General features: G+C 44.7%; 1 protein-coding gene across 1 annotated transcript in view; it reads right to left on the bottom strand.

Annotated features, from left to right (window-relative positions):
- LOC139472481 (clustered mitochondria protein homolog) overlaps nucleotides 1–24,023 on the bottom strand; it is a 53,146-nt gene that overhangs the window by 12,714 nt on the left and 16,409 nt on the right. Inside the window, exons 4-25 of the mRNA XM_071254958.1 lie at nucleotides 23,550–23,693; nucleotides 20,457–20,569; nucleotides 19,134–19,203; nucleotides 18,134–18,218; nucleotides 17,756–17,834; nucleotides 16,877–17,027; nucleotides 16,001–16,137; nucleotides 15,107–15,198; nucleotides 13,731–13,833; nucleotides 12,981–13,193; nucleotides 11,863–11,903; nucleotides 11,162–11,295; nucleotides 9,492–9,591; nucleotides 8,612–8,789; nucleotides 6,688–6,823; nucleotides 5,117–5,244; nucleotides 4,272–4,349; nucleotides 2,982–3,052; nucleotides 2,488–2,560; nucleotides 1,588–1,749; nucleotides 1,062–1,128; nucleotides 765–855 (exon numbers count right to left, since the gene is read on the bottom strand). Coding sequence (XP_071111059.1) covers nucleotides 765–855; nucleotides 1,062–1,128; nucleotides 1,588–1,749; nucleotides 2,488–2,560; nucleotides 2,982–3,052; nucleotides 4,272–4,349; nucleotides 5,117–5,244; nucleotides 6,688–6,823; nucleotides 8,612–8,789; nucleotides 9,492–9,591; nucleotides 11,162–11,295; nucleotides 11,863–11,903; nucleotides 12,981–13,193; nucleotides 13,731–13,833; nucleotides 15,107–15,198; nucleotides 16,001–16,137; nucleotides 16,877–17,027; nucleotides 17,756–17,834; nucleotides 18,134–18,218; nucleotides 19,134–19,203; nucleotides 20,457–20,569; nucleotides 23,550–23,693 — 2,446 coding nt within the window. The remainder of the gene's footprint in view (nucleotides 1–764; nucleotides 856–1,061; nucleotides 1,129–1,587; nucleotides 1,750–2,487; nucleotides 2,561–2,981; nucleotides 3,053–4,271; nucleotides 4,350–5,116; nucleotides 5,245–6,687; nucleotides 6,824–8,611; nucleotides 8,790–9,491; nucleotides 9,592–11,161; nucleotides 11,296–11,862; nucleotides 11,904–12,980; nucleotides 13,194–13,730; nucleotides 13,834–15,106; nucleotides 15,199–16,000; nucleotides 16,138–16,876; nucleotides 17,028–17,755; nucleotides 17,835–18,133; nucleotides 18,219–19,133; nucleotides 19,204–20,456; nucleotides 20,570–23,549; nucleotides 23,694–24,023) is intronic.

Raw genomic sequence — 24,023 nt, 5'->3', positions numbered from 1 at the left:
CATTCTCCATTGTCACCTCCCAATCCCCATTGTCACCTCCCAATCCCCATGCTCCATTGTCACCTTCCAATCCCCTTTGTCACCTTCCAATCCCCATTGTCACCTTCCAATCCCCATTGTCACCTCCCAATCCCCATAGTCACCTTCCAATCCCCATTGTCATCTTGGTGGATTATCCTGCCCTGAACCTGGTCAAATAAGATGGACAATATTTATAGTAAGGGGTATGTTTAGTGGTTTGAATTTAGCAATCTCCGAGCCTCATCCAACTCAGATATTGGGATTGATTTACAAGGAACCGGCATCGACACCACCACCCTCATGGACCTTTTGTTAAATGCCATTCAGAAATATTCAAGAGTCAGGACCAGACAAACCAGTGATTGATATTCTGAGCACTTATCCATCAGGGTAAGATGACATACATTCAACCAAGTCACTGAATCTGACTACACGATCCATCAAACCACCTCTTACATCAAAGGTGGATCGGTGGGGAAGCCTAGTGGTTAAAGCGTTCGCTCATCACGCCAGAGGCCTCGGTTCGATTCCCCACATAAATACAATGTGTGAAGCCCATTTCTGTTGTCCCCCGTCGTGATATTGCTGGAATATCTTCCCTCACTCACTCTCTCTCACATTGCTTTGGGCCATCCCAGAACCCCCCCCGGGAGTCAACGAGCTGAAGGCTTGATGCATCAGAGGACACAGGCAACGTGGCCGGATGAGCATTCAGATACTGTTCCACGCTTCCAGAGACTTACCATTCCAAAGCGTAGCCATAATATTCATCAACTTCATCAACAATCTTCTTCCACAGGGTTTTTGGCGTTTCCGACAGCCACTCTGTGTTGTCTGAAAATATCGGACGTACATAGATGACCCGATTAACTTCAGTAGAAGTAGATCCAACAAGTCATGAATAAATACAAGAAACATGACACATGGTGGTGATGTTAGGCGACGTGACTTGCACAGTACAATAGGGTGGCAGCTCTACTGCTGGAAGTGTTAGAGAGGAAGGAGACAACACTGAGTGAACGAGGGAAGTCATGACTCACCGATACTGAATACTGTGCTCTGTTTGTTCTTCTTCTTGCTCTTCCTCTTGGCAGTTTTGCTCTGAAGCTGAAGAACAAGAGAGTGAGTGAGTGAGTGAGTGAGTATTGAGTGAGTGAGTGAGTATGGTTGTACGCCAGAAATGGGCTTCACATATTGTACCCATGTCGGGAATCAAACCCGGGTCTTTGGCGTGACGAGCGAACGCTTTAACCACTAGGCTACCTGACTGCCCCACGTGATTGAGAGAGAGTATTGAGTGTGTGATGAGTGTGTTGAGTGTGATGAGTGAGTGAGTGTTTGTGAGTGAGTGAGTGAGTGAGGTGGGTGTGGTGAGTGAGTGAGTGAGTAAGGTGGGTGTGGTTAGCGAGAGTGTGTGTGGTGGGTGGGTGAGTGAGTCAGTGAGTGAGTGAGTGACTGAGTGAGCGTGTGTGGTGAGTGACTGAGGTGAGTGTGTGGTGAGTGAGTGAGTAAGTGGTGGATGAGTGAGTGTGGTAAGCGAGTAAGTGAGTGAGTGAGTGTGATTACCTCCTCGGGGGTGACCTGAGCGTGGGGGGTGGAGTAAGATCCCAGGTAGCAGTTGAGGAAGTGACTGATGGCGGCTGATAGACTCATCATGTCCACGCCCTGCATGTACGTCTTGAACAGGTGCTTGATGGCGCGGTTAATCAGCTCACCAACGGCTATACTCTGCCAGAGAATGAACACAGAGATTAAGACAGGCATTCTAAGAGGATGAAATCTGTAACATCAATCAACAAAAATTCCAAAATTAAAATTAAAAGCTTACCATTTAGGTGATCATTACCATGGCAAGTGAGGTTTGTGTATTTGACCGAAAACAGGACCAGTAACTATGGCCTTAATCATGTTAATCCTTAGCTTGACATAGGGTAGTGAACACAATGTAAAACATTCTGATACATTTCTGACAGAGTAATTTGCTTTTTTCTCCCACTTTGCTGGCCACTGTTGGAGAACCAAGATAAACACTGAAATACCAAGTGTACAATTCAGTGAGTGAGTGAGTGAGTATGGTTTTACGCCGCTTTTAGCAATATTCCAGCAATATCACGGCGGGGGACACCAGAAATGGGCTTCACACATTGTACCCATGTCGGGAATCGAACCCGGGTCTTCGGCTTGACGAGAGAACGCTTTAACCACTAGGCTACCCGACCGCCCAAGCGTAAAACACAGAAAAACTTACGACCTTAAATCAAGAGGTGAGGTGAAATGGGGTTTAATTTGCATTTAAGATTAATGTAGTTATAAGAGTAAGCATGCGTGTGGTGTGGATGGTTGGGTTGGCCAGTTCCGGATTCATGTCTTTTTATATACTACAAGTCCACGCAGATACAGCTGTTTGACATGCACACCACTCAGACCTGCGACTAAATCATGAATCAAGAAAACACATATACTTACATGTACATAAGAAACAGACGAGTATTTGGAGAACATCTCAGCGACCTTGCCAAGGTACCGCATGTTGATACCCCTGGAATCAAAGCAATGTCAGGATTAGTAAGTGAAGAAAAATGTACAATGCCGAAAATTGGACGGCTGATCAGCGACAATAGGTGGTTTCGAGTCCCGAAAACTGTTCATCGGTTGTAACAGGGGACTTGCTTTGACGAGGTGATATGGCAGTCACAGGAATTACAAGTTATCGTCTTTAGTGAGTGAGTATGGTTTTACGCCGCTTTTAGCAATATTCCAGCAATATCACGGCGGGGGACACCGGAAATGGGCTTCACACATTGTACCCATGTCGGGAATCGAACCCGGGTCTTCGGCGTGACGAGCGAACGCTTTAACCACTGGGCTACCCGACCGCCCCAGTTATCGTCTTTAGGTATCAGCGCAAGTGCAGACCAGTTCTACCGGTAGCATCAATACAGGGTGTCTGTGGGCCTTACCTGTTATGCATGGCCTCTGTGAGAGTAAGGCCATCGATGGGGGAAGAGGTGTGGTCAAGGCAGTCGTTGATCTGTAAGGAAACATGCTTCTATTTATTAAGTACTTTCTATGCACAAACAAGGACAGAAATATATATCCCTGCCCTTATACATGCTATAAATGTTTACTAAATCACAAAATAATGTACCATAGCCAATGTAACAAGCAGTCTGGGCACTTAGGAAGTTGTCAAATTGGGCACTTAACAAAAAAATAAACTGAGTCAAAGTGTTATCACAGATCGAGTGGACGTGAATTAAAACATATTTGATAACAATCACTCGGCAATTACATACACCTTCTACACTGCTGTTTTTTTGTAATAAAATCTGTACAATGCACAAGAAAATATGGACTGTCGGTCAAAATAGCTACAGCAATGACAATCTGCAAATTTTGTTTCATCCCTTGCTTGTAATAAAGAAGCTGATCAGTCATCATTTTGTTACATGCTTGAAATTAACACGAGCTTGAATTAAATGCGAAAAAATGCGAGTGGTCTTTGTTCGCATCAATGAAACTTAGCATTCATGTCTCCAAAATGACTATCAACAATAAGACGGCCTAACTGCACACTTTGGATAGCGGTTTGGTTTGGTTTGTTTGTTGTTTGATGCCGCACTCAGCAATATTCTAGCTATATGACGGTGGTCTGTAAATAATCGAGTCTGGACCAGACCATCCAGTGATTGACATCAAGAGCATCAATCCACGCAATTGGGATCGATGACATTTTGGATAGCAGAAATACCAACTTGAATATATACACAAACACTGTTTATTGAGCAGCAGTTGTAACAATTCCATAACAATGTCATTTAAAGTATAGGAATTACACAATGCGAATCCGGTTAGTTACTACTGCTGGGGTCAAGAGTTCTACCCACTCATGTCAAACTAGGCATCATTGACCATTCCAATCAGTGAACTGTTGTTGGTTCAATTTTATTGCCTTTGATCTTCCATAATGCCGGTCAACAGTATAAACATATAAACTGTGTGTTTTCAGGAAAACAGTGTTTATTGTTATTACGGAAGTGCTTTACTCAGTGCTAATAAGAAGTACTACATGTATTTGCTGTTTGATTGGATGAAGGAAAGAACAATTTTTATCATTCCACTGGATGTGGTGAGGGAGGCACACTGATTTTCAGTGGCATTTACGGCTAGGGGTCAGCAGTCGTATTAATTTGGAGACGCATCAAATTCCAGATTTACGGTATGTGCCACTCCAAGGTGGGACTACTCACGAGTGTTGGTATTTGGTGTAAAACGAGGAACTCGGCTGCATCCTTCACTAACTGCTTCTCCCTCTTCAACGTCTCGCTCTACAACAGAAAGTGAAAACTGGGGAGTTTACATCCGAGAAACCTTCCTGCTGTTGTTTGTCTGTTGATTTACATGGCACTGAGCAGTATGTCAGATGCTTGATGGCAGCCTGTAAATAATCAAGTCTGTACAAGACAATTCCATGATTGATATCTTGAGAAACAATCTACACCGTTGCGTACGTTGACAAGCCATCAACCAGGGTTAAAATTGGCACTAGTCCTATCGTCCTTGCCAAACTGCCCAATAGTTAAGGTATCATAAGGACTAATAGAAAATTGCCAATTTTAAGGGTTTTGCTATATATTATCACTATACGGTGGACCAAAAATGTTAGTTTCTACCGCTGTCAACCAAATTGCCAATTGGCCACCTGATCCATTAAACTGCCTGTTACGACAAGCGTTGGTTGCTGGTGACTAAACACACAACTGTATCCATCTGGGCAATCGAACTTGACCTTTGCTGTGATGAGCGAACACTTTAAACAACAAGACTACCCCAAAGGCCATTACAAAAAGAAATCTATATTGGATACACCTGGGTTGACTTACATGGTAAACTCACTGTAGTTGAAAGAGTGAGTGAGTATTGTTTTATGCTACTTTGGGCAATATTCAAGCAGAATCATGGCGGGGTCACCGGAAATGGGCTTCACACACTGTACCCATATGGGGAATAGAACCTGGGTCTTCGATGTATGGATGTATTCTAGGAGTGTACTCTGCTTTGTTAGTGAAGACATGACAGGGGAGACAACTCTTACCTCTGGGTCTGCGTGTTGAACATGAGGCTGGAACACGTCTGGGTTGAAGGTCATGTTAAACTCGGTGTCGCTGAGAGAGCCCACCGCTTTACCCGCCTTCTTCACAATATCCTTTGTGTTCTCCTCAACTGTAGAAGAGAAGGCAGTTCATGGCTAGTCAAACAGTTATGATGCATAAAATAAACTCAACTCAGCCTCTCTGAGTTTGTCCTTGTGCCTCAGCTGTACTTGTCTATGATTGACCTTCACCGCATGTACAGTTTGACCTTCACCACATGTACAGGTTGACCTTTACTGCAAGTTCAGTTTGACCTTTACTGAAAGTTCAGTTTGACCTTCAATGCAAGTACAGTTTGACCTTCACTGCAAGTACTGTTTGACCTTTACTGCAAGTTCAGTTTGACCTTCACTGCAAGTACAGTTTGACCTTCACTGAAAGTTCAGTTTGACCTTCACTGAAAGTTCAGTTTGACCTTTACTGCAAGTTCAGTTTGACCTTTACTGCAAGTTTAGTTTGACCTTTACTGCAAGTTTAGTTTGACCTTCACTGCAAGTACAGTTTGACCTTCACTGCAAGTTCAGTTTGACCTTCACTGCAAGTTCAGTTTGACCTTCACTGAAAGTTCAGTTTGACCTTCACTGCAAGTACAGTTTGACCTTCACTGCAAGTACAGTTTGACCTTCACTGCAAGTTCAGTTTGACCTTCACTGAAAGTTCAGTTTGACCTTCACTGCAAGTACAGTTTGACCTTCACTGCAAGTTCAGTTTAACCTTCACTGAAAGTTCAGTTTGACCTTCACTGCAAGTACAGTTTGACCTTCACTGCAAGTTCAGTTTGACCTTCACTGAAAGTTCAGTTTAACCTTCACTGAAAGTTCAGTTTGACCTTCACTGCAAGTACAGTTTGACCTTCACTGCAAGTTCAGTTTAACCCTCATTGAAAGTTCAGTTTAACCTTCACTGAAAGTTCAGTTTGACCTTCACTGCATGTACAGTTTGACGTTCACTGAAAGTTCAGTTTGACCTTCACTGCATGTACAGTTTGACCTTCACTGCAAGTACAGTTTGACCTTCACTGCAAGTACAGTTTGACCTTCACTGAAAGTTCAGTTTGACCTTCACTGCTAGTACAGTTTGACCTTCACTGCTAGTACAGTTTGACCTTCACTGCAAGTTCAGTTTGACGTTCACTGCAAGTTCAGTTTGACGTTCACTGCAAGTACAGTTTGACCTTCACTGCATGTACAGTTTGACCTTCACTGCAAGTACAGTTTGACCTTCACTGCAAGTACAGTTTAACCTTCACTGCAAGTACAGTTTAACCTTCACTGCAAGTACAGTTTGACGTTCACTGCAAGTACCGTCTGTTGCAAATACTTGTCTACAGGTCTGAACTTACATTTTGCATTATGTTCAGTCTTATGATATATTCTTTAATGTTGTATTGACAATATCTCAGAAAAATAGCAACCAACACATGGACTAGCATAAGATGATCTTACAAGACCAAACTCCAGCTTTGGACTAAAGTATGCTATCACTAGGACAAGCAGTAACCATGGCAACTCACATGTCTGACTGTCTGTCCCTGTGAGGGTCTCAACGATCTTCTTGGCTTCCTCCGTGGCGATGTCATTCTCCAGCTGCGCCTGCGCTGTCTGTACTGTTTCGTCGCCGCTGCCACCATTCACCAACTTCTCAGGGGACTGGACAAAGCACATAAAACCCTTTATCATATAATGGGTAGATTTCTCGGCAGGATAAAGCCAACAGATAAAAACGATATGCGGATAGAGATGCAAATATCAAAGGTCAAGTAGCGACTACTTTCACTGTTTACAAACAAACATGGTGTAGCCCTTGTCATTCGGCGATTGATTCAGAATTAACCATCAGGAACCTGTATAAACTACTGGGATAATTGCCATCATTATTAAAAGAACAGTCTAATATACTGAAAATCAGATCGAATTGTAATGTAGCTCAGGCCTTTTATAAGTTGTGGCAACTTTGGTGATATAAATTTTGAAACAATTTTGTGAGGGCACTAGGACTAGCCAAGCGGGATCAGTAGCCACATCTGTGCTTGTAGACCTCTGCGTCTTGAAACCTTTTCCACAAATTAAAATAGTTGGATTTGGCCGAAATATGTTCGAATTGTTATCTTGTTTCATTTTGTCGCTGTGTGTACATCTGTCTGCACTTCTTAACGTTAGGACAGGACAGGTTGACATCAACTACGTCTGAACTTGGCCGTGACATCTCACAGACTAGGATTAGAGTAGCTTCCCTTTGACAAAGAGCAGTTACTCTAGCGGACAGACCGATGGATTGCCGCGAAAGGCAATTAAAAACAATTGTTGTTTTGCGTATATGCTGCTTCGTCAGTGTATAAGAAACAGATTTCAGTTTGAACTATATTGGCTACTGTCACTGTGCGACTGACAAATCACTTACCATGTGACGTAATAAATATTAATATGCGCATTCCAGGAAAACTAGCAATGTTTCGGTAATGTTTGTGAGAGGGAAATTAAAGAAGGCTCGCTAAATATGTTTATTCCTAATGCAGGATATTAACCATCCCCAAACACACTCACATGATATCCTCTCTATATTTCTATGTTATTTTGCGCAGCAGTCAACTAACTTCAAGCCATATCACTATGGCCTGTAAATAATCACGCCTTTATCAAACCAGTGGTTGATACTATGAACATCAGGGTATGATGAAGGTGAGGTGAAATGGGGTCTAACTCGCGTTCAAGATTGTTGCACTTAAATAACGACATGCATGCATCTGTGTGTGTGGCTGCTTGGACTAGTCCGGACTGATGCTGATTTTATAGTGCTAGCCCAGGGAGAAACCACACCGCAGTGTTACATGAATACCCCAGTATACCGACTCAGAGCCGACCAGTTCTTGTTGTTTTAGCCCCTTATGCCGAGTTCCAGGTCGGGTAACAACAAGTACCATCTTTTAATGTATTTTGGTATGATGCAGTTGGGGATCGAACCCTAACCTTCTGCTCTCCGGGTGAACACTGTGTCAAAGCATGGGAGTAAAGATCTCTTTGTGGAACAGGGTCCTGGGAGGATTGTGACCCGGACTCCACACGGGGGACGACGCCTGAGTGAGTGAGTGAGGTTTAACGCCACTTTTAACAGTATTCCAGTTACACCACGGCGTGTCAGCTTAATGTGGGAGGAAAGCCCGAAGTGATGCAGGTCTCAGACGTTTACCACTTCGGTGAAACCCACGAGCACGGGTATGGTGCTGACAAACCTAGAAACATAATCGGGGCAAACCAGGATTTGAACCCACAATCATAGGTTTCTGGCGTGTCCAAGGGACGCAACTCTGCACAGCGAATCGCGGCGCCTTAGAGGACTGGGCCACCCGTGCCCCCAGGAAGACGCCTGAAGTATCCTGGATGGGAAAGTATTCCCTCTCATGATGTGTCCACTGCAACAACCTATGTCTGATATCTCACCTTGATGTGTACCACTGCCTTCTCGGCCTCCTTCTCAATCTCTTTGTTGTCTGTGTCCTTCACCTTGCTGTCTGCATCCTTGACCTTGTTGTCCGTGTCCTTGACCTTGTTCTGTTTGAGCAGCTGCAGCTGTTGAAACTGGAACGCTGCATGTCGGACAAACGCCACGTATCTGTTTCTAAAAACATAATAGCAAGAGTCTAAACATTTGTGAGTGCACTTAAAGTCGTGAGTGAGTATGGTTTTACGCCGATTTAGCAATATTCCAGCAATATCACGGCGGGGGACACCAGAAATGGGCTTCACACATTGTACCCATGTCGGGAATCAAACCCGGGTCTTCAGCGTGACGAGCTTTAACCACTAGGCTACCCGACCGCCCCGTGCACTTACAGTAGGTCAAGGGCCTGTTATTTATAGCTGCTGCCACCTCCGACCCATTGTATTGCCTTGTTTCATGGTAAACCTAAAGCTGAGTGTTTCAATATAATTTTAGTAAAGTCTAAATATTTTTTACATTTGTATACTTATTCTGTATTACACCTAAATGCATTTTTGACAGAAATTGAATAAAATGTGGTTCCAACCAGTTTGAAGCAGGAGCCATATGACCACGGAGGTGATGTGTCACGTATATTTTTACATTACATGACAGACATGTTTCATCAATAAATTGTCCAGGAGTAAATGTATTTAGGAGTAATGCAGGACAAGTTACGAAATCATTGATTGTTCAGTTGTCATTTACCGATTTCCAAATAAAGCATGTATCTAATGATGGGTTAAACTCTGTGTTTCAGGTTGAAAGTCACCTTGTAACAGCACTAAATATCAGACAAGTGTATCAGCGTGTTTCAGCGGTCTCAGTGGTTCTACTTACTCCACGAAGGCCTCGATGAGCTCCTGTCTGAGACAGGCCAACTTGTGCCGATGATCCCGGGGGTAACCATGGTCCTTCATGTCCTTGCTCAACTCCTCAACTAGAAACACAATCAACTCCTCAACTAGAAACACAATCATGTCCTTGCTCAACTCCTCAACTAGAAACACAATCATGTCCTTGCTCAACTCCTCAACTAGAAACACAATCATCTCATCAACTCCTCAACTAGAAACACAATCAACTCATCAACTCCTCAACTAGAAAACAATCATCTCATCAACTCCTCAACTAGAAACACAATCATCTCCTCAACTCAACTAGATACACAATCATCTCCTCAACTAGAAACACAATCATCTCAACTAGAATCACAATCATCTCAACTAGAATCACAATCATCTCAACTAGAAACACAATCATCTCATCAACTCCTCAACTAGAATCACAATCATCTCAACTAGAATCACAATCATCTCAACTAGAAACACAATCATCTCAACTAGAAACACAATCATCTCATTAACTGATGAAATAACAAACTCAATTGTTAGCTTTTGATTAGCTTAAAAGCATGTTGTGGTAATTGCATTCAATATTATTAACAAGAGAGCACAACATCACCTGCGTGAATTTTTTTAACGAGTCAAATGAAGCTCTGTAAAACAGGGGCAGTAACTGTGTCAAAATTTGTTGAAATGAAATGGGACTGGGATATGCATATCATCAACATGTCGACATCTTGTGTGTAGAGTGTCAGAGATATTATCTGGAAACTGTAGGAGTTGATTTCACAAGCTTAGTACCCTCTGTGGGACAGACAGACGGACGGACTGCGCCACGACATCATCCCCCTTCGACCATTCTGGCCCGGCGGGGGCTAAAAAGATGTCAGTGAATTGTCTCACCACCATACATGAGAGTCTGACTATTCCGGTCATCACCTGGTGACAATGGACATACCTGGCAGTAAGAGTCTGACTATTCCAGTCATCACCTGGTGACGACGGACGTACCTGGCAGTGAGAGAGTCTGACTATTCCAGTCATCACCTGGTGACGACGGACGTACCTGGCAGTAAGAGTCTGACTATTCCAGTCATCACCTGGTGACGACGGACGTACCTGTCAGTAAGAGTCTGACTATTCCAGTCATCACCTGGTGACGACGGACGTACCTGGCAGTGAGAGAGTCTGACTATTCCCGTCATCACCTGGTGACGACGGACGTACCTGGCAGTGAGAGAGTCTGACTATTCCCGTCATCACCTGGTGACGATGGACGTACCTGGCAGTGAGAGAGTCTGACTATTCCCGTCATCACCTGGTGATGATGGACATACCTGGCAGTGAGAGAGTCTGACTATTCCCGTCATCACCTGGTGACGATGGACATACCTGGCAGTGAGAGAGTCTGACTATTCCCGTCATCACCTGGTGATGATGGACATACCTGGCAGTGAGAGTCTGACTATTCCCGTCATCACCTGGTGACGATGGACATACCTGGCAGTGAGAGAGTCTGACTATTCCCGTCATCACCTGGTGACGATGGACGTACCTGGCAGTGAGAGAGTCTGACTATTCCGGTCATCACCTGGTGACGACGGACATACCTGGCAGTGAGAGAGTCTGACTATTCCCGTCATCACCTGGTGACGATGGACGTACCTGGCAGGAAGTTGGCATCCGGAGGAAAGGTTCGCAGGAGGTCCAGCACATAGTGCCGCTGGTCATTACCCACAATGCCCTTGCACTCTATGGAGGAAAACAACTCGATTTCTTCATCCTTGTTGTTGAGCACCCTGCCGGCAGAAAGAACATTTTTTTTAGCTTTTCCCAGCAGTATTGTGATATTTCAGTTCTCAGACAGCAAAAAACCCGAAACAAGCCAGAGAACTTCCCTATCATACATTCTGACTTCAAACATTCTTAAACTGATCATTCCTGCTGAATGATTTGTTTGTTTGTTTGTTGTAATAATACACAAAATACACAGTCTGTTGCCTCCTACGACAAGCATGGGTTGCTGGGGATCAATTCAATCCAGGATTCCCCAAGTGTTATAGTGAGTGGGTATGGTTTTAGAAATATTCCAGCAATATTCCGTCTAGATGTTGCAATGAATGCCATGTGTGAGTACCATTTCTGTGTAACTAGGGCTGACATGACATTAACTGTGAGTCTCATATACATATGGCCGCTATGCAAAGTAACATTTCAAGACTTGAATCCTACTTTCTAGAGCTGCCCATTAGCCTGAGCTGGGTGCCTAACATCTAAACTGGACCTGCTAGATAATAAAACACTATCAACTGCATTACCATCATCAATATTTTATGTCAAAACAAGTTTTGTAATTAACAACTTACTTGTGAGGGCGGACTTTGAGTTGAGTTGCCGTCTTTTGCAACTGAAATTGAAATTGATCTGTTATTCATACAACTCCACATATAAACTGCAATACTAATATTAGCTTGCTTTTTGTTGTTTAACGCCGCACTCAGCAATATTTCAGCTATGTGACCGCAGACTATGAATAATCAAGTCTGGACAAGACAGTCCAATGATCAATATTGTGAGCAGCGATCCACGGCGTTGGGGTACAATGACACACAAACAACCACGTCACCAGGCCCGATCCCCTCCATGACCATCACAGGTTGCTGGGGACGTTAGTGAAATCCCTACAGGGGACTACCATCAGTAATAACAGTGTATTCACTGTTGCATGATGGGAGCTACTTGCGTGTTCAACCTGTCATGTTCAGGTTTCTGTAACCTTGGAAGTTGGAGCATACATTTCAGATTGTTGGTGCACCATGAAAAAATATTCACTAAATTTCCTGATTGGAAGAAAATATATTCAAATGTTTTAGAGTTTTCAGTTTGGCAGGTTTGCTTTTACCTCTGGAGTGAGTGAGTGAGTATGGTTTTACGCCGCTTTTAGCAATATTCCAGCAATATCACAGCGGGGGACACCAGAAATGGGCTTCAAACAATGTACCCATGTCGGGAATCGAACCCGGGTATTCGGCATGACGAGCGAACGCTTTAACCACTAGGCTACCCGACCGCCCCTTTTACTTCTGGAAATTCACGGAAGAGCTTAAAACAGCCTCAGTGTGTATGTTAAAGACTTCACAATAGAAGATGGCTTTTACCACTACAACATGCATGATGCAATACACAAAGGTTTAGATCAATGACAAGTCCATGTTTAAATTTCACAGAATGATTCCTTCCTTCTCAACTGGCTTTCACATGTTGTTGGTGACGTTGCACTCAGCAATATTCAAGTCATATGTTGGCAGTCTGTAATAATCCAGTCTGGACCAGACAATTTAGTAATTGATATTATGAGCAAAGCTTGACATAGCCTGGCCACCTGATCCATGTGGTTACCCCTTACAACCAGTATAGACAGCTGGGCACGAATTCTAAATTTCTGACTTTGTTAAACACTGGAAATTAAACACTTCGCACTAACCAGCTCCCTGTATTTTTCATTTGTGACGACCGTTTTGCCGAAGTCGACGGAGCCATACACGACGGATTGTTCCTGTTCCCGCTCCAGGATCCCCGGAATGATGGACTGCGCCGTGACGCGGTAGCCCTTGTAGTCTATCACCACCGTGCCCAGCGTGTACAGACTCTCGGGGTCGATCCCGAAGTACGCCTTCACCCCCTGCAGGTCACTTCCCTGAATAAACACACCGATGTAACCATAGCAACAGAACAGATATTAATTTGGTAAGAAAGCTTTGAGATGATTACAATCTCAATCATCTGCACAATGTCACATTAACATTAGGAGTGTAACGATACATCAAACTAGCGATGTATTGCAACTGTTTGCCTTACGATTGTACCATAAAGATAGGAATCGACACATGCCAATAGTATTGTCGATAGTATACGTAACGAATAGTTGCTATTTGTTATAAAATATACAAATTATGCAAATTTCAAACCTGCCGTTTGTTCATAAGCAAGGATTATGACAACTTTAGATAACTGTCACTTCCATTTGGTATGGAAAGCGACAGGGAGGAAAATGCTGTCTTTGCCATTGTTGGGACATTTACTGGGGAACTATTGCAATACAATTAAATAATAATGAAAAAAGCTCCAATAATAACCCTGATTAACAGTGTTCTCCATGCAAGACTATGACAAAATCGCGTAGTGGCTAAGACAACTGGTGGGTGGAGAGTGAAGGGAGACAACTCTGACTTACAGGAGCTGCATAGGCAGCAGCGTCGCCCCCGAAGTCCTTGTAGTGGTCCTTGACGTCAAAACCCAGACTGAAGAAAATGTTGTTCCAGATGAACATCTGCATCCTGAAAACAGAAACACATGCATCTACAGTGATCCATACAAGACCTGGCATGGGGTGGTGTGGTGTGGTGTGGTGTGGTGTGGTGTGGTGTGGTGTGGTGTGGTGTGGTGTGGTGTGGTGTGGTGTAGTGTGGTGTAGTGTGGTGTGGTTGGGCATTGTGGGATGTGTTGGGGTGTGGCGTGGCATGGCGTGGCATGGTGTGGTGAGATTTGGTGGGGCATTGTGGGTGGTAGGTGTGGTGTGGTGTGGTGTGGTGTGGTGTGGTGTGGTTAGTTGGTTTGGTTTGTTGTTTTACGCTGCACTCAGCAATATTCCAGCTATATGACTGCGGTGGTGTGGTGTGGTGTGGTGTAGTGGTGTGGTGTGGTGTGGTGTGGTTAGGCATTGTGGGATGTGTTGGTGTGGGATGTGTTGGTGTGGTAGGTGTTGTGTGGTGTGGTGTGGTGTGGTGTGGTGAGGTGTGGTGTGGTTAGTTGGTTTGGTTTGTTGTTTTACGCTGCACTCAGCAATATTCCAGCTATATGACTGCGGTGGTGTGGTGTGGTGTGGTGTGGTGTGGTGTGGTGTGGTGTGGTGTGGTGTGGTGTGGTGTGGTGTGGTGTGGTGTGGTGTGGTGTGGTGTGGTGTGGTGTGGTTAGGCATTGTGGGATGTGTTGGGGTGTGGTGTGGTTAGGCATTGTGGGATGTGTTGGGGTGTGGTGTGGTGTGGTGTGGTGTGGTGTGGTGTGGTGTGGTGTGGTGTGGTGTGGTGTGGTTAGGCATTGTGGGATGTGTTGGAGTGTGGTGTGGTTAGGCATTGTGGGATGTGTTGGGGTGTGGTGAGGTGTGGTGTGGTGTGGTGTGGTGTGGTGTGGTGTGGTGTGGTGTGGTGTGGTTGGGCATTGTGGGATGTGTTGGGGTGTGGCGTGGCGTGGCGTGGCATGGTGTGGTGAGATTTGGTGGGGCATTGTGGGTGGTAGGTGTGGTGTTGTGGGGCGTGGTGTGGTGTGGTGGGGCGTGGCGTGGCGTGGCGTGGTGTAGCATGGTGTGGTGTGGGGTGTGGGGTGTGGTTGGGCATTGTGGGATGTGTTGGGGCGTGGTGTGGTGTGGCGTGGCGTGGCGTGGCGTGGCTGGTGGTAGGTGGTAGGTTTGGGGTTTAATGGAGAACTGGGTAAGGTGGGTGGAAGGGAGATGAAGAGAACAAATAATGAATAAGGTTCAATGCTTTGACATAAAGTATTCAGTCTTCTGAGTGAAGTTTAACTTGCTAAGTCTAGGAAGGAGTCCTGTCTTACTTTGCCTCCTCTCCTGGGTTGATGGCCATGACATTTCCATCGATGACAGCCATTGCGCCCCGTGTAGCAGCTGCGACAAAGTCACTGTGAACCTGGGGAATGAAAACACACATCTCAGACACGTTTCAAACACACATATCAAACACTTGTCTCACAGTACACATATCAAACATAAATCTGATGGTACTCATGTCAAAGACAGTACTCAAGACGTAAATAACTGATTAGGGTATGAACCTCATGTCTGATTGTTGTTTAATGCCACAATCAGCAGTATTCCAGCTTTGTGACAGCTGCTTGTAAGAACCCATCCACATAGGCTGAAGCCACGAAGCCTCTATAATTTTGGTTTGTTTGTTGTTTAATGCCCCAATCAGCAGTATTCCAGCTTTGTGACAGCTGCTTGTAAGAACCCATCCACATAGGCTGAAGCCACGAAGCCTCTATAATTTTGGTTTGTTTGTTGTTTAATGCCACAATCAGCAGTATTCCAGCTTTGTGACAGCTGCTTGTAAGAACCCATCCACATAGGCTGAAGCCACGAAGCCTCTATAATTTTGGTTTGTTTGTTTGTTTGTTGTTTAACGCTGCACTCAGCAATATTCCAGCTAAATGATGGTGGTCTGTAAATAATCGAGTCTGGACCAGACAATCCAGTGATTTACATGATAAACATCAATCCAGGCAATTGGGATACGATGACACGCACGAAGCAAGTCAGCGAGCCTGACCACCCAATCCCGTTAGTAGCCTCTTGCGACAGGCATAGTCACCTCTTACGACAGGCATAGTCACCTCTTACGACAGGCATAGTAGCCTTTTACGACAAGCATAGCAATGCATAGTCAACTCTTACGGCAAGCATGGGTTGGTGAAAAAGAAGGGGGGTCCCACCTTGAAGATGGCTCTCTCCCGGATGAGTCTCTCCGGCAGATTCTTCCGGGACAGCTCCCTGGTGGTCTGTATCTCCTCGTTCCAGTCCCGGGTCTGGCCAGGGATGTGTTCCTCGTAACCCAGACGAGTGGAGAAGGCTGCAACAAGGAGGAGGGCACGGTGACAACAGCGGATAAATAGGGGGATAACAGCTGGGACTATGGGCGACAGCAGGGCAATACGACCGATAACAGCAGGCCAATACGACTGATAACAGAAGGGCAATACGACTAATAACAGCAGGGTAATGCTGATGACAAATGCAGGTGGAAAACAGCTGGGGCAATACTGGGGTCAGTCACAAAGCGCCAATCGCTTGCAAGGGGTGTACAGCGATTTGCTTTACAACGGGGCGCTAACTTTCAGCCACTTGCAAATGAACCAATCGCTGACTGAGGTCGTTTCCTTCTCAAACCAAAATGGCAGCTGAGTTCAACAGCAGAACAAGAAATTCTTGACTGGATCAACGGGGAAATGAGCAAAAGCAGCTAACACCCCGTCATCCTCAGTCTGCTCCTCGTCTTCAAAGCCGCACTCAGCAATATTCCAGCTGTATGACGGCAGTCTGTCAATAATCGAGTCTGGGACAGACAATCAAGTGATTGATATCATGAGCATTGATCCAAGCAAATGGGATACGATGACATACATGAACCAAGTCAGCGAGCCCGACCACACGATGCCGTTATTGGCCTCTTGACAAGCACTGTCGCCTCTTATGGCAAGCATGGGTTGCTGGAGACCTATTCTAACCCAGATCTTGACGGATCCACACTACTGTGGCTCAGTGTGGAGGCAGTGTGGAGGCAGTGTGGAGGCAGTGTCGGAGGTACTGACCGTCCTCGGCGCGGATGTAGTCGATGTGGTGCAGGGGCTGGGGAGCCATCCAGCTGTAGACCTGATACGGAGTCGGCACCCGCTCAAACGGGTGTTTCTGGGCTCTCTTCTTCAGCAGCAATGAGAAGTTCTTCTTGAAGCCAGGACTAATCTGAAAATAGAGAACATGTTAGTGCTGGGAAAAGTGAAAGCAGTTTATTGGATGAAGCATCAATACGTATTAACTAGTATATTCGTTCAAATTTAACATAAGACATCTTTTTCGCTTGCCGCAAAACCATTTTTGTCATGTTGATAGTTATTAATGATAGCAGTGTAGTATCTAAAGTACTCACGGAAATGAAAAAAAACCTGTTTTTTCGACCTCAGATCTTAAATAAATGCAGTCAATATACAAAATATGTAAATATTCAAACAACTAAATTAGTACTAATTGGGCCGTGGCACAAATACAGTGTATCAAATGTTTTTATGCCTTTTAACAGGTAAAGTGTGTATTAATGTGAATAAAACAGACTATTCTGAAACAGGGCATAACCAGGTGTAAGTAGATCAAGGTGACCTATGACACCTTGACGACAGGTGAGAACAGGTGCATAATGCCTATAGTCTGTTTCTGCTATGTCAATTTGGACTTAGTTATATTTTTGAATGTTGAAAGTGCCGACAAATTACCTCCTGTAAAGTACATTTTGTATTGTTCACTGAGATCAAACTAGCAAATCCAGATTAGTACTTTTCGAGTTGTTTTGGTATTTCGTATTTACAGCTATGTAACACTTTGCGTCGATTTTTAAATTGAGAAAAACAGTTTTTTTTCATTTCCGTGAGTACTTTAGTCTGACTGACCAGAGATCGCGTTACCGTGGTACCACTGACCTGATTGAGAAGATCGATGAGAGAGTGGGACAGATATTTAGGCTGGGCAGCTTTCGGGTTGAAGTCATCCTCGGTGGATCTGCAAGAATATCCCAATGTCAGTGAACCCCTCTTGTTCAGCCTTGGAGGATTCAACGACTTTTCTAGGAATCAGCTAGGCATTTATCCAGGATACCAAATTGAGTGGCCTTTAAAGCCATGTTAAAGCCTGGCGGTGAAAAATTAAAAATGTATTTCGGAGGACATAAGGTCACATGACGAGGGATACATGGTCACATGACAAGGATATAGGGTAACATGACAAGGACACATGGTCACATGACAAGGACACATGGTCACGTGACCAGGACAGAGGGTCACATGACAAGATGTACTCACTGGTTGAGGAAGAAGCCCCGGGTGGAGGCTGTGATGTGATATTTCTTCTCCTCCAAGGTCACCACATACAAGTAGAGCAGGTCGCCTGTCCAACAGACACACTTCGTGAAGGAGGTTTACTCACGATTCATTCATCAGAAATGCACTTATTGTGGTTTTAACAATTATTACAGTATCATCATGAGCATTAACTGGTGTGAAGCAAATAAGCATTAGTTAAGTCAGCAGTTGCATGGTGAGAGAATTGTCTTATGTCATCTCTAGCAACATTCCAGCTGTCTTTGGGGACACCAGACCTCACACACTGGCTGCACATGTGGATAGAGGAGACTCTGGAGTGGCAAGCCATGAGGCAATGCTACAACCACGAGGCTATCTCAACTCTCCGACAACTATCCCGGAATACAATCATGCTGACAGCCTCCAGGCTTCCCTTGGGGTGAGTGAGGGAACACTGCCCCCTATCAGCTATATTCCAGCTACATCCCAGGGGCTGTGGATGACAGCATACGAAATGTTTGCTTGTTGTTTAACATCGCTCTCAGCAATATTCCAGCTATATGACGGCGGTCTGTAAATAATCGAATCTGGACCAGGCAACCCAGTAATTGAGAACATGAGCATCAATCCACGCAATTGGACATGCATCAATCAGCTCAGCGAGCCTGACAATCTGATCCTGTGAGACGCCTCTTGCACAAGCATAGTTGCCTTTTACAGCTAAAATGGGTTGCTGAAGTGCATTCTACCCCGGATCTTCGCTGGTCCTGGGTACATAGACATGCAATCAACACAGTCTGAGGGTCTGTCCACCTAGTTCATTGGGTCGCCTCTTACATGAGCAGCTAGGGACCAGCTCTAGTCGGAATCTGTGAGGGTCCTCACTGACAGGGTATAACACACATTCAGGCAGGTCACGCTGATACTCATTTAGTTTGCAAGTACTGAATACAGACTGGTTGGTTATCACGGGATGACACTGAGAATGTCCTGCGCTCACCATGCATCCGTCGATTCCCCGGAGGCGGGTTCCATCCACTGTAGGTGAGTACCTTGATGCACTGAGGGCCCTGGAACACACAGCAGGCCATTAGACGGGACAACTCACAGAACAGGCCATTAGACGGGACAACTCACAGAACAGGCCATTAGACGGGACAACTCACAGAACAGGCCATTAGACGGGACAACTCACAGAACAGGCCATTAGACGGGACACAGCAGGCCATTGGACGGGACAACTCACAGAACAGGCCATTAGACAGGACACAGCAGCCCATTGGACGGGACACAGCAGGCCATTGGACTGAACAACTCACAGAGCAGGCCATTAGATGGGACACAGCAGGCCATTAGACGGGACACAGCAGGGCATTAGACGGGACACAGCAGGCCATTAGATGGGACACAGCAGGCCATTAGACGGGACACAGCAGGGCATTAGAGGGGACACAGCAGGCCATTAGACGGGACACAGCAGGCCATAAGACGGGACACAGCAGGCCATTAGACGGGACACAGCAGGCCATTAGAGGGGACAACTAATGCAGCAGGTCAAGGGAAGGGAGGGGGGACAACTCACACAGCAGGTCAGAGGAAGAGAGGGGGGACAACTCTCGCAGCAGGTCAGGGGCAAGCTCCTTCGCAGCGCGTGACACCTTCGTTACACTCTCGGTAACATCGCTGCCACCAGTGTGGGCGCGGCCATTACAAGAATCTTGAAATTTGCCCTCCAACCCCATATGTAGTAACGTTTATACTTTTGTTTATGTCTTTGGGAATGCCATCATATTTCAATTTGAAAAGGTTTACGACTGACCATGTTTTCTTGATGAATTTACTTTGTTTGGATAATCAGATTGGTTCGAGATGGGGGAGACAACTCACAGAGCAGGTCAGGGGAAGGGAGGGGGGACAACTCACACAGCAGGTCAGGGGAAGGGAGGGGGGACAACTCACAACAGGTCAGGGGAAGGGTGGGGGTGGGGGGGACAACTCACGCAGGTATTGGGAAGGTCGGGGGGACAACTCACAGAATAACACTGGGGAGGAACTCACACAGAAGGTCATTTGTTTATTGGTTGTTTAACACTATGCAACTGTCTGAATGTAATAGAGTCTGGACCAGACAATCCAGTGATGGATATCATGAGCCTCTTACAACCAGCACAGGTTGATAGAACGTATTCTACCACGGAATCCTCACGGAAATATTGTAACTTCACAAACAAATTCAAAACATAATATACGAGTTTATATAACCCATAGTTACTGAAACATTTACCATCACACACTTGAAACATTGATTGAATGGTGCACCTACCCTCTGTTCCTTGATGCCGGGGTGCAGCGGGATGAGGGGTCGGTCCTTGCTGTTGGGCATGATGTAGTCTGGGGGGGTGCAGTCCAGGGACGTGGGGGGCTGACGCTTCTTTTCTGCAACACAACATGCTCAGGTAAATCAACACTGAGATGTTGCTGAGATACACCTAGCAGTGGACATTGCCAGGTTTGGTTGTGTTTACACCCCTACTCTAGCAATATGATGATGATATGAAAATTTGTCTGTTTCTTTATTTGTTGTTTAATGCTGCACTCAGCAATAATTCACCTCTATGACGGCAGTCTGTAAATAATCAAATCTGGACCAGACAATCCAGTGATTGACATCATCATCCCACACAATTGGTATACGATGACATGCATCAACCAAGTCAGCGAGCCTGACCACCTGATACTGTTAGTCGCCTTTTGCGGCAAACAGTCACCTGTTACGGCAAAGTATGGGTTGCGGAAGACCTATTTTATCCTGGATATTCACGGGTCACCTGCCGTGACTGCTTGTACGAGCCTGGACTAATACAGGTTTTACAGTGCTAGCCCAATGAGACACCATGCCACAGTTGAACATGAATACCTAATTTAGATACAGTATACCGACTGAGCCGGCCAGTACCTGTTTTAACTCTGTCCAGTACATACACACTGAAACTGTGGTTAACAACCCAGTAACTACACGCTGAAACTGTTCAATGCAATATCTGCGTCAACAACCCAGTACATACACGCTGAAACTGTTCAATGCAATATCAGCGTTAACAACCCAGTACATACACGCTGAAACTGTGTTCAATGCAATATCTGTGTTAACAACCCAGTACATACATGCTGAAACTGTGTTCAATGCAATATCTGAGTTAACAACCCAGTACATACATGCTGAAACTGTGTTCAATGCAATATCAGAGTTAACAACCCAGTACATACATGCTGAAACTGTGTTCAATGCAATATCAGAGTTAACAACCCTGTACATACATGCTGAAACTGTGTTCAATGCAATATCAGAGTTAACAACCCAGTACATACATGCTGAAACTGTGTTCAATGCAATATCAGAGTTAACAACCCAGTACATACATGCTGAAACTGTGTTCAATGCAATATCAGAGTTAACAACCCAGTACATACATGCTGAAACTGTGTTCAATGCAATATCAGAGTTAACAACCCAGTACATACATGCTGAAACTGTGTTCAATGCAATATCAGAGTTAACAACCCAGTACATACATGCTGAAACTGTGTTCAATGCAATATCAGAGTTAACAACCCAGTACATACATGCTGAAACTGTGTTCAATGCAATATCAAAGTTAACAACCCAGTACAAAAATGTGAGTTCTGTAAAACTATCTGGAATTAATAAGTACCGTATTCGACGTAATAATCGCACCGTTCTAATAAGCGCCCACGGCGATATTTGCTAATATATTGGCAAATAAACAATCCCAATTGGCACCCCTTCCGATTGATCAATGTACACAAGGCTTATGTTTTCACGAATAATACGCATTCGTGTGTTATATGCACCCTTAATTATGGGCAATAGAATTCTGGAAAAATATAGCTGTCGTACATAAACATTTCAGGCTGTCAGCATAAACCGCGATATTTATCTTTCAACTTTTTTTTTCACCAAAATAATTTTCTAATAAGAACCCCCTATTTCTAATTTTGAGAGCGCCCTGGACGCTTATTACGTCGAATACGGTACTTGGGAACAATCAAGCCCACATGTGAACAGATGTCACCCTTCATTTGAAAAACAGCAATTCTCAATTTATCTGTAATTTCATCTCATGGCATTGTATGGGTAATAATCTCTCCTACACAGCTGACGCTCAACAAATCCAACAGAGGGGCTTTCATCACTGACTCACACAACACTGCACAAGACTTGTCATGCTGAAAGTAGTATTTACTCATGAGGACACGATGCTATTTTGAAAGTGGTCAAATGTTATTTTGGGGATAGCACTTCCAAAGTAAAGTACAAATTCTAGAACTTTTGGGGTTGAGTCCCATACGGGATTCCAGTGTGTGAGTGTGTGAGTGTGTGTGTGTGTGTGTGTGTGTGTGTGTGTGTGTGTGTGTGTGTGTGTGTGTGTGTGTGTGTGTGTGTGTGTGTGTGTGTGTGTGTGTGAGTGAGTGAGTGAGTGAGTGAGTGAGTGAGTGTGATTTACGCTGCTTTTAGCAATATTCCAGCAATTTCATGGCAGGGCACACCAGAAATGGGCTTAACACATTGAACCTATTTGGGGCATCAAACCCGGATGTTTGGCGTGACGAGCAAATGCTTTAACCACAAGGCTACCCCACCACCACATCGGGAATTCAAACACACACTCTCAGAGTGAAGCATGAGAGTTAGTATGCTGTTTGTAAGTTTGTTGTTTAACGCTGTCTGAACCAGACAATCAGTGAATGACATCATGAGCATCCATCCACACAATTGGGATACGATGACACGCATCAACCAAGTCAGCGAGCCTGACCACTCGATCCCGTTCATCGTCTCTTATGACAAGCATGGTCGCTTTTTATGGCAAGCATGGGTTTCTGAAGACCTATTCTATCAAGGATCTCACTCAACTGTCATGTTTCATGCTACACATACAGACTCTCCAGGCAAAACTTAGGTTACAAAGATACAGTTGTCGACATAAGGTGGAGTGCCATGGTGTAAGTGGACGTCAGTAGTTTCACTCTAGACCTGTAAAGGTGAATTAAAGTCTCAAGAATACTATTTCATCAGCCCTCATGAAACTAAACTGGACAAAGACTTGCAGAGCTTGCACATTCTGTCGGTTATTCAGTTCCAGATTGTAGCAAAAATTGAGGCTTTGAGTACGGGTTCAGGATTAAAAGCCTCAAAATGCTGCTAGTGCATGAGGATTGGATTCTTACTAGTTCACAGCTTAATTAAATAGTCACGGGCTGGCAAACTAGCATGCATTTTGAAGGCTGCTGTAGCTAGTTAATCCTTCAGTCCGGACAAGTCGCAAATTGTCCTATTTCTCAGCCACAATATTCAGATAAAATTTTCACAAAGTTGCCAATATGTCCCACCCACCTAGGATGTCACCTGCTGTGACGACGTTGAGGAAGGAAAGAGAGTTGCAGTCAAAGCCGTTGTAGGCATCCCCCGGGTCGACTGACTTGAGCAGATCCCTGACATGACGCACATGGATTCTGGCTTCTCGCACCGTGTATGGCTCTGGGGAGAAAAGATGATCAGGATTAGCACAGCGGATCAGGTGTCGGTCACTGCCCCCTGCCGTCCGAGCTCTTGTGTTGACAGTTCTCAAAACCTTATTCATCATCATTTGTTCAGCTGGTGTTCGTCTGAAAATAAGTTCAACACAGATCCAACCCCCACCCACAAGCATTTACAGAGATTTCATCACAAGGATTAATTATTTATTTATTTCATAGAAAAGTTATCAAAAATACTATATGATAAAGTCTTAAAATAATCTGGTTTTGTCCAAGAACATGGTTTGTTAAGAAAAACAACTTTTAATTAATATTTTTGAAGTTTCCTGTG

Source organism: Haliotis cracherodii, unplaced genomic scaffold (genome assembly GCF_022045235.1).
Source record: "Haliotis cracherodii isolate W230 unplaced genomic scaffold, xgHalCrac1.p SCAF_24, whole genome shotgun sequence".
Taxonomy (NCBI): Eukaryota; Metazoa; Mollusca; class Gastropoda; order Lepetellida; family Haliotidae; genus Haliotis; species Haliotis cracherodii.
This window is presented reverse-complemented; position numbering and strand designations above follow the sequence as displayed.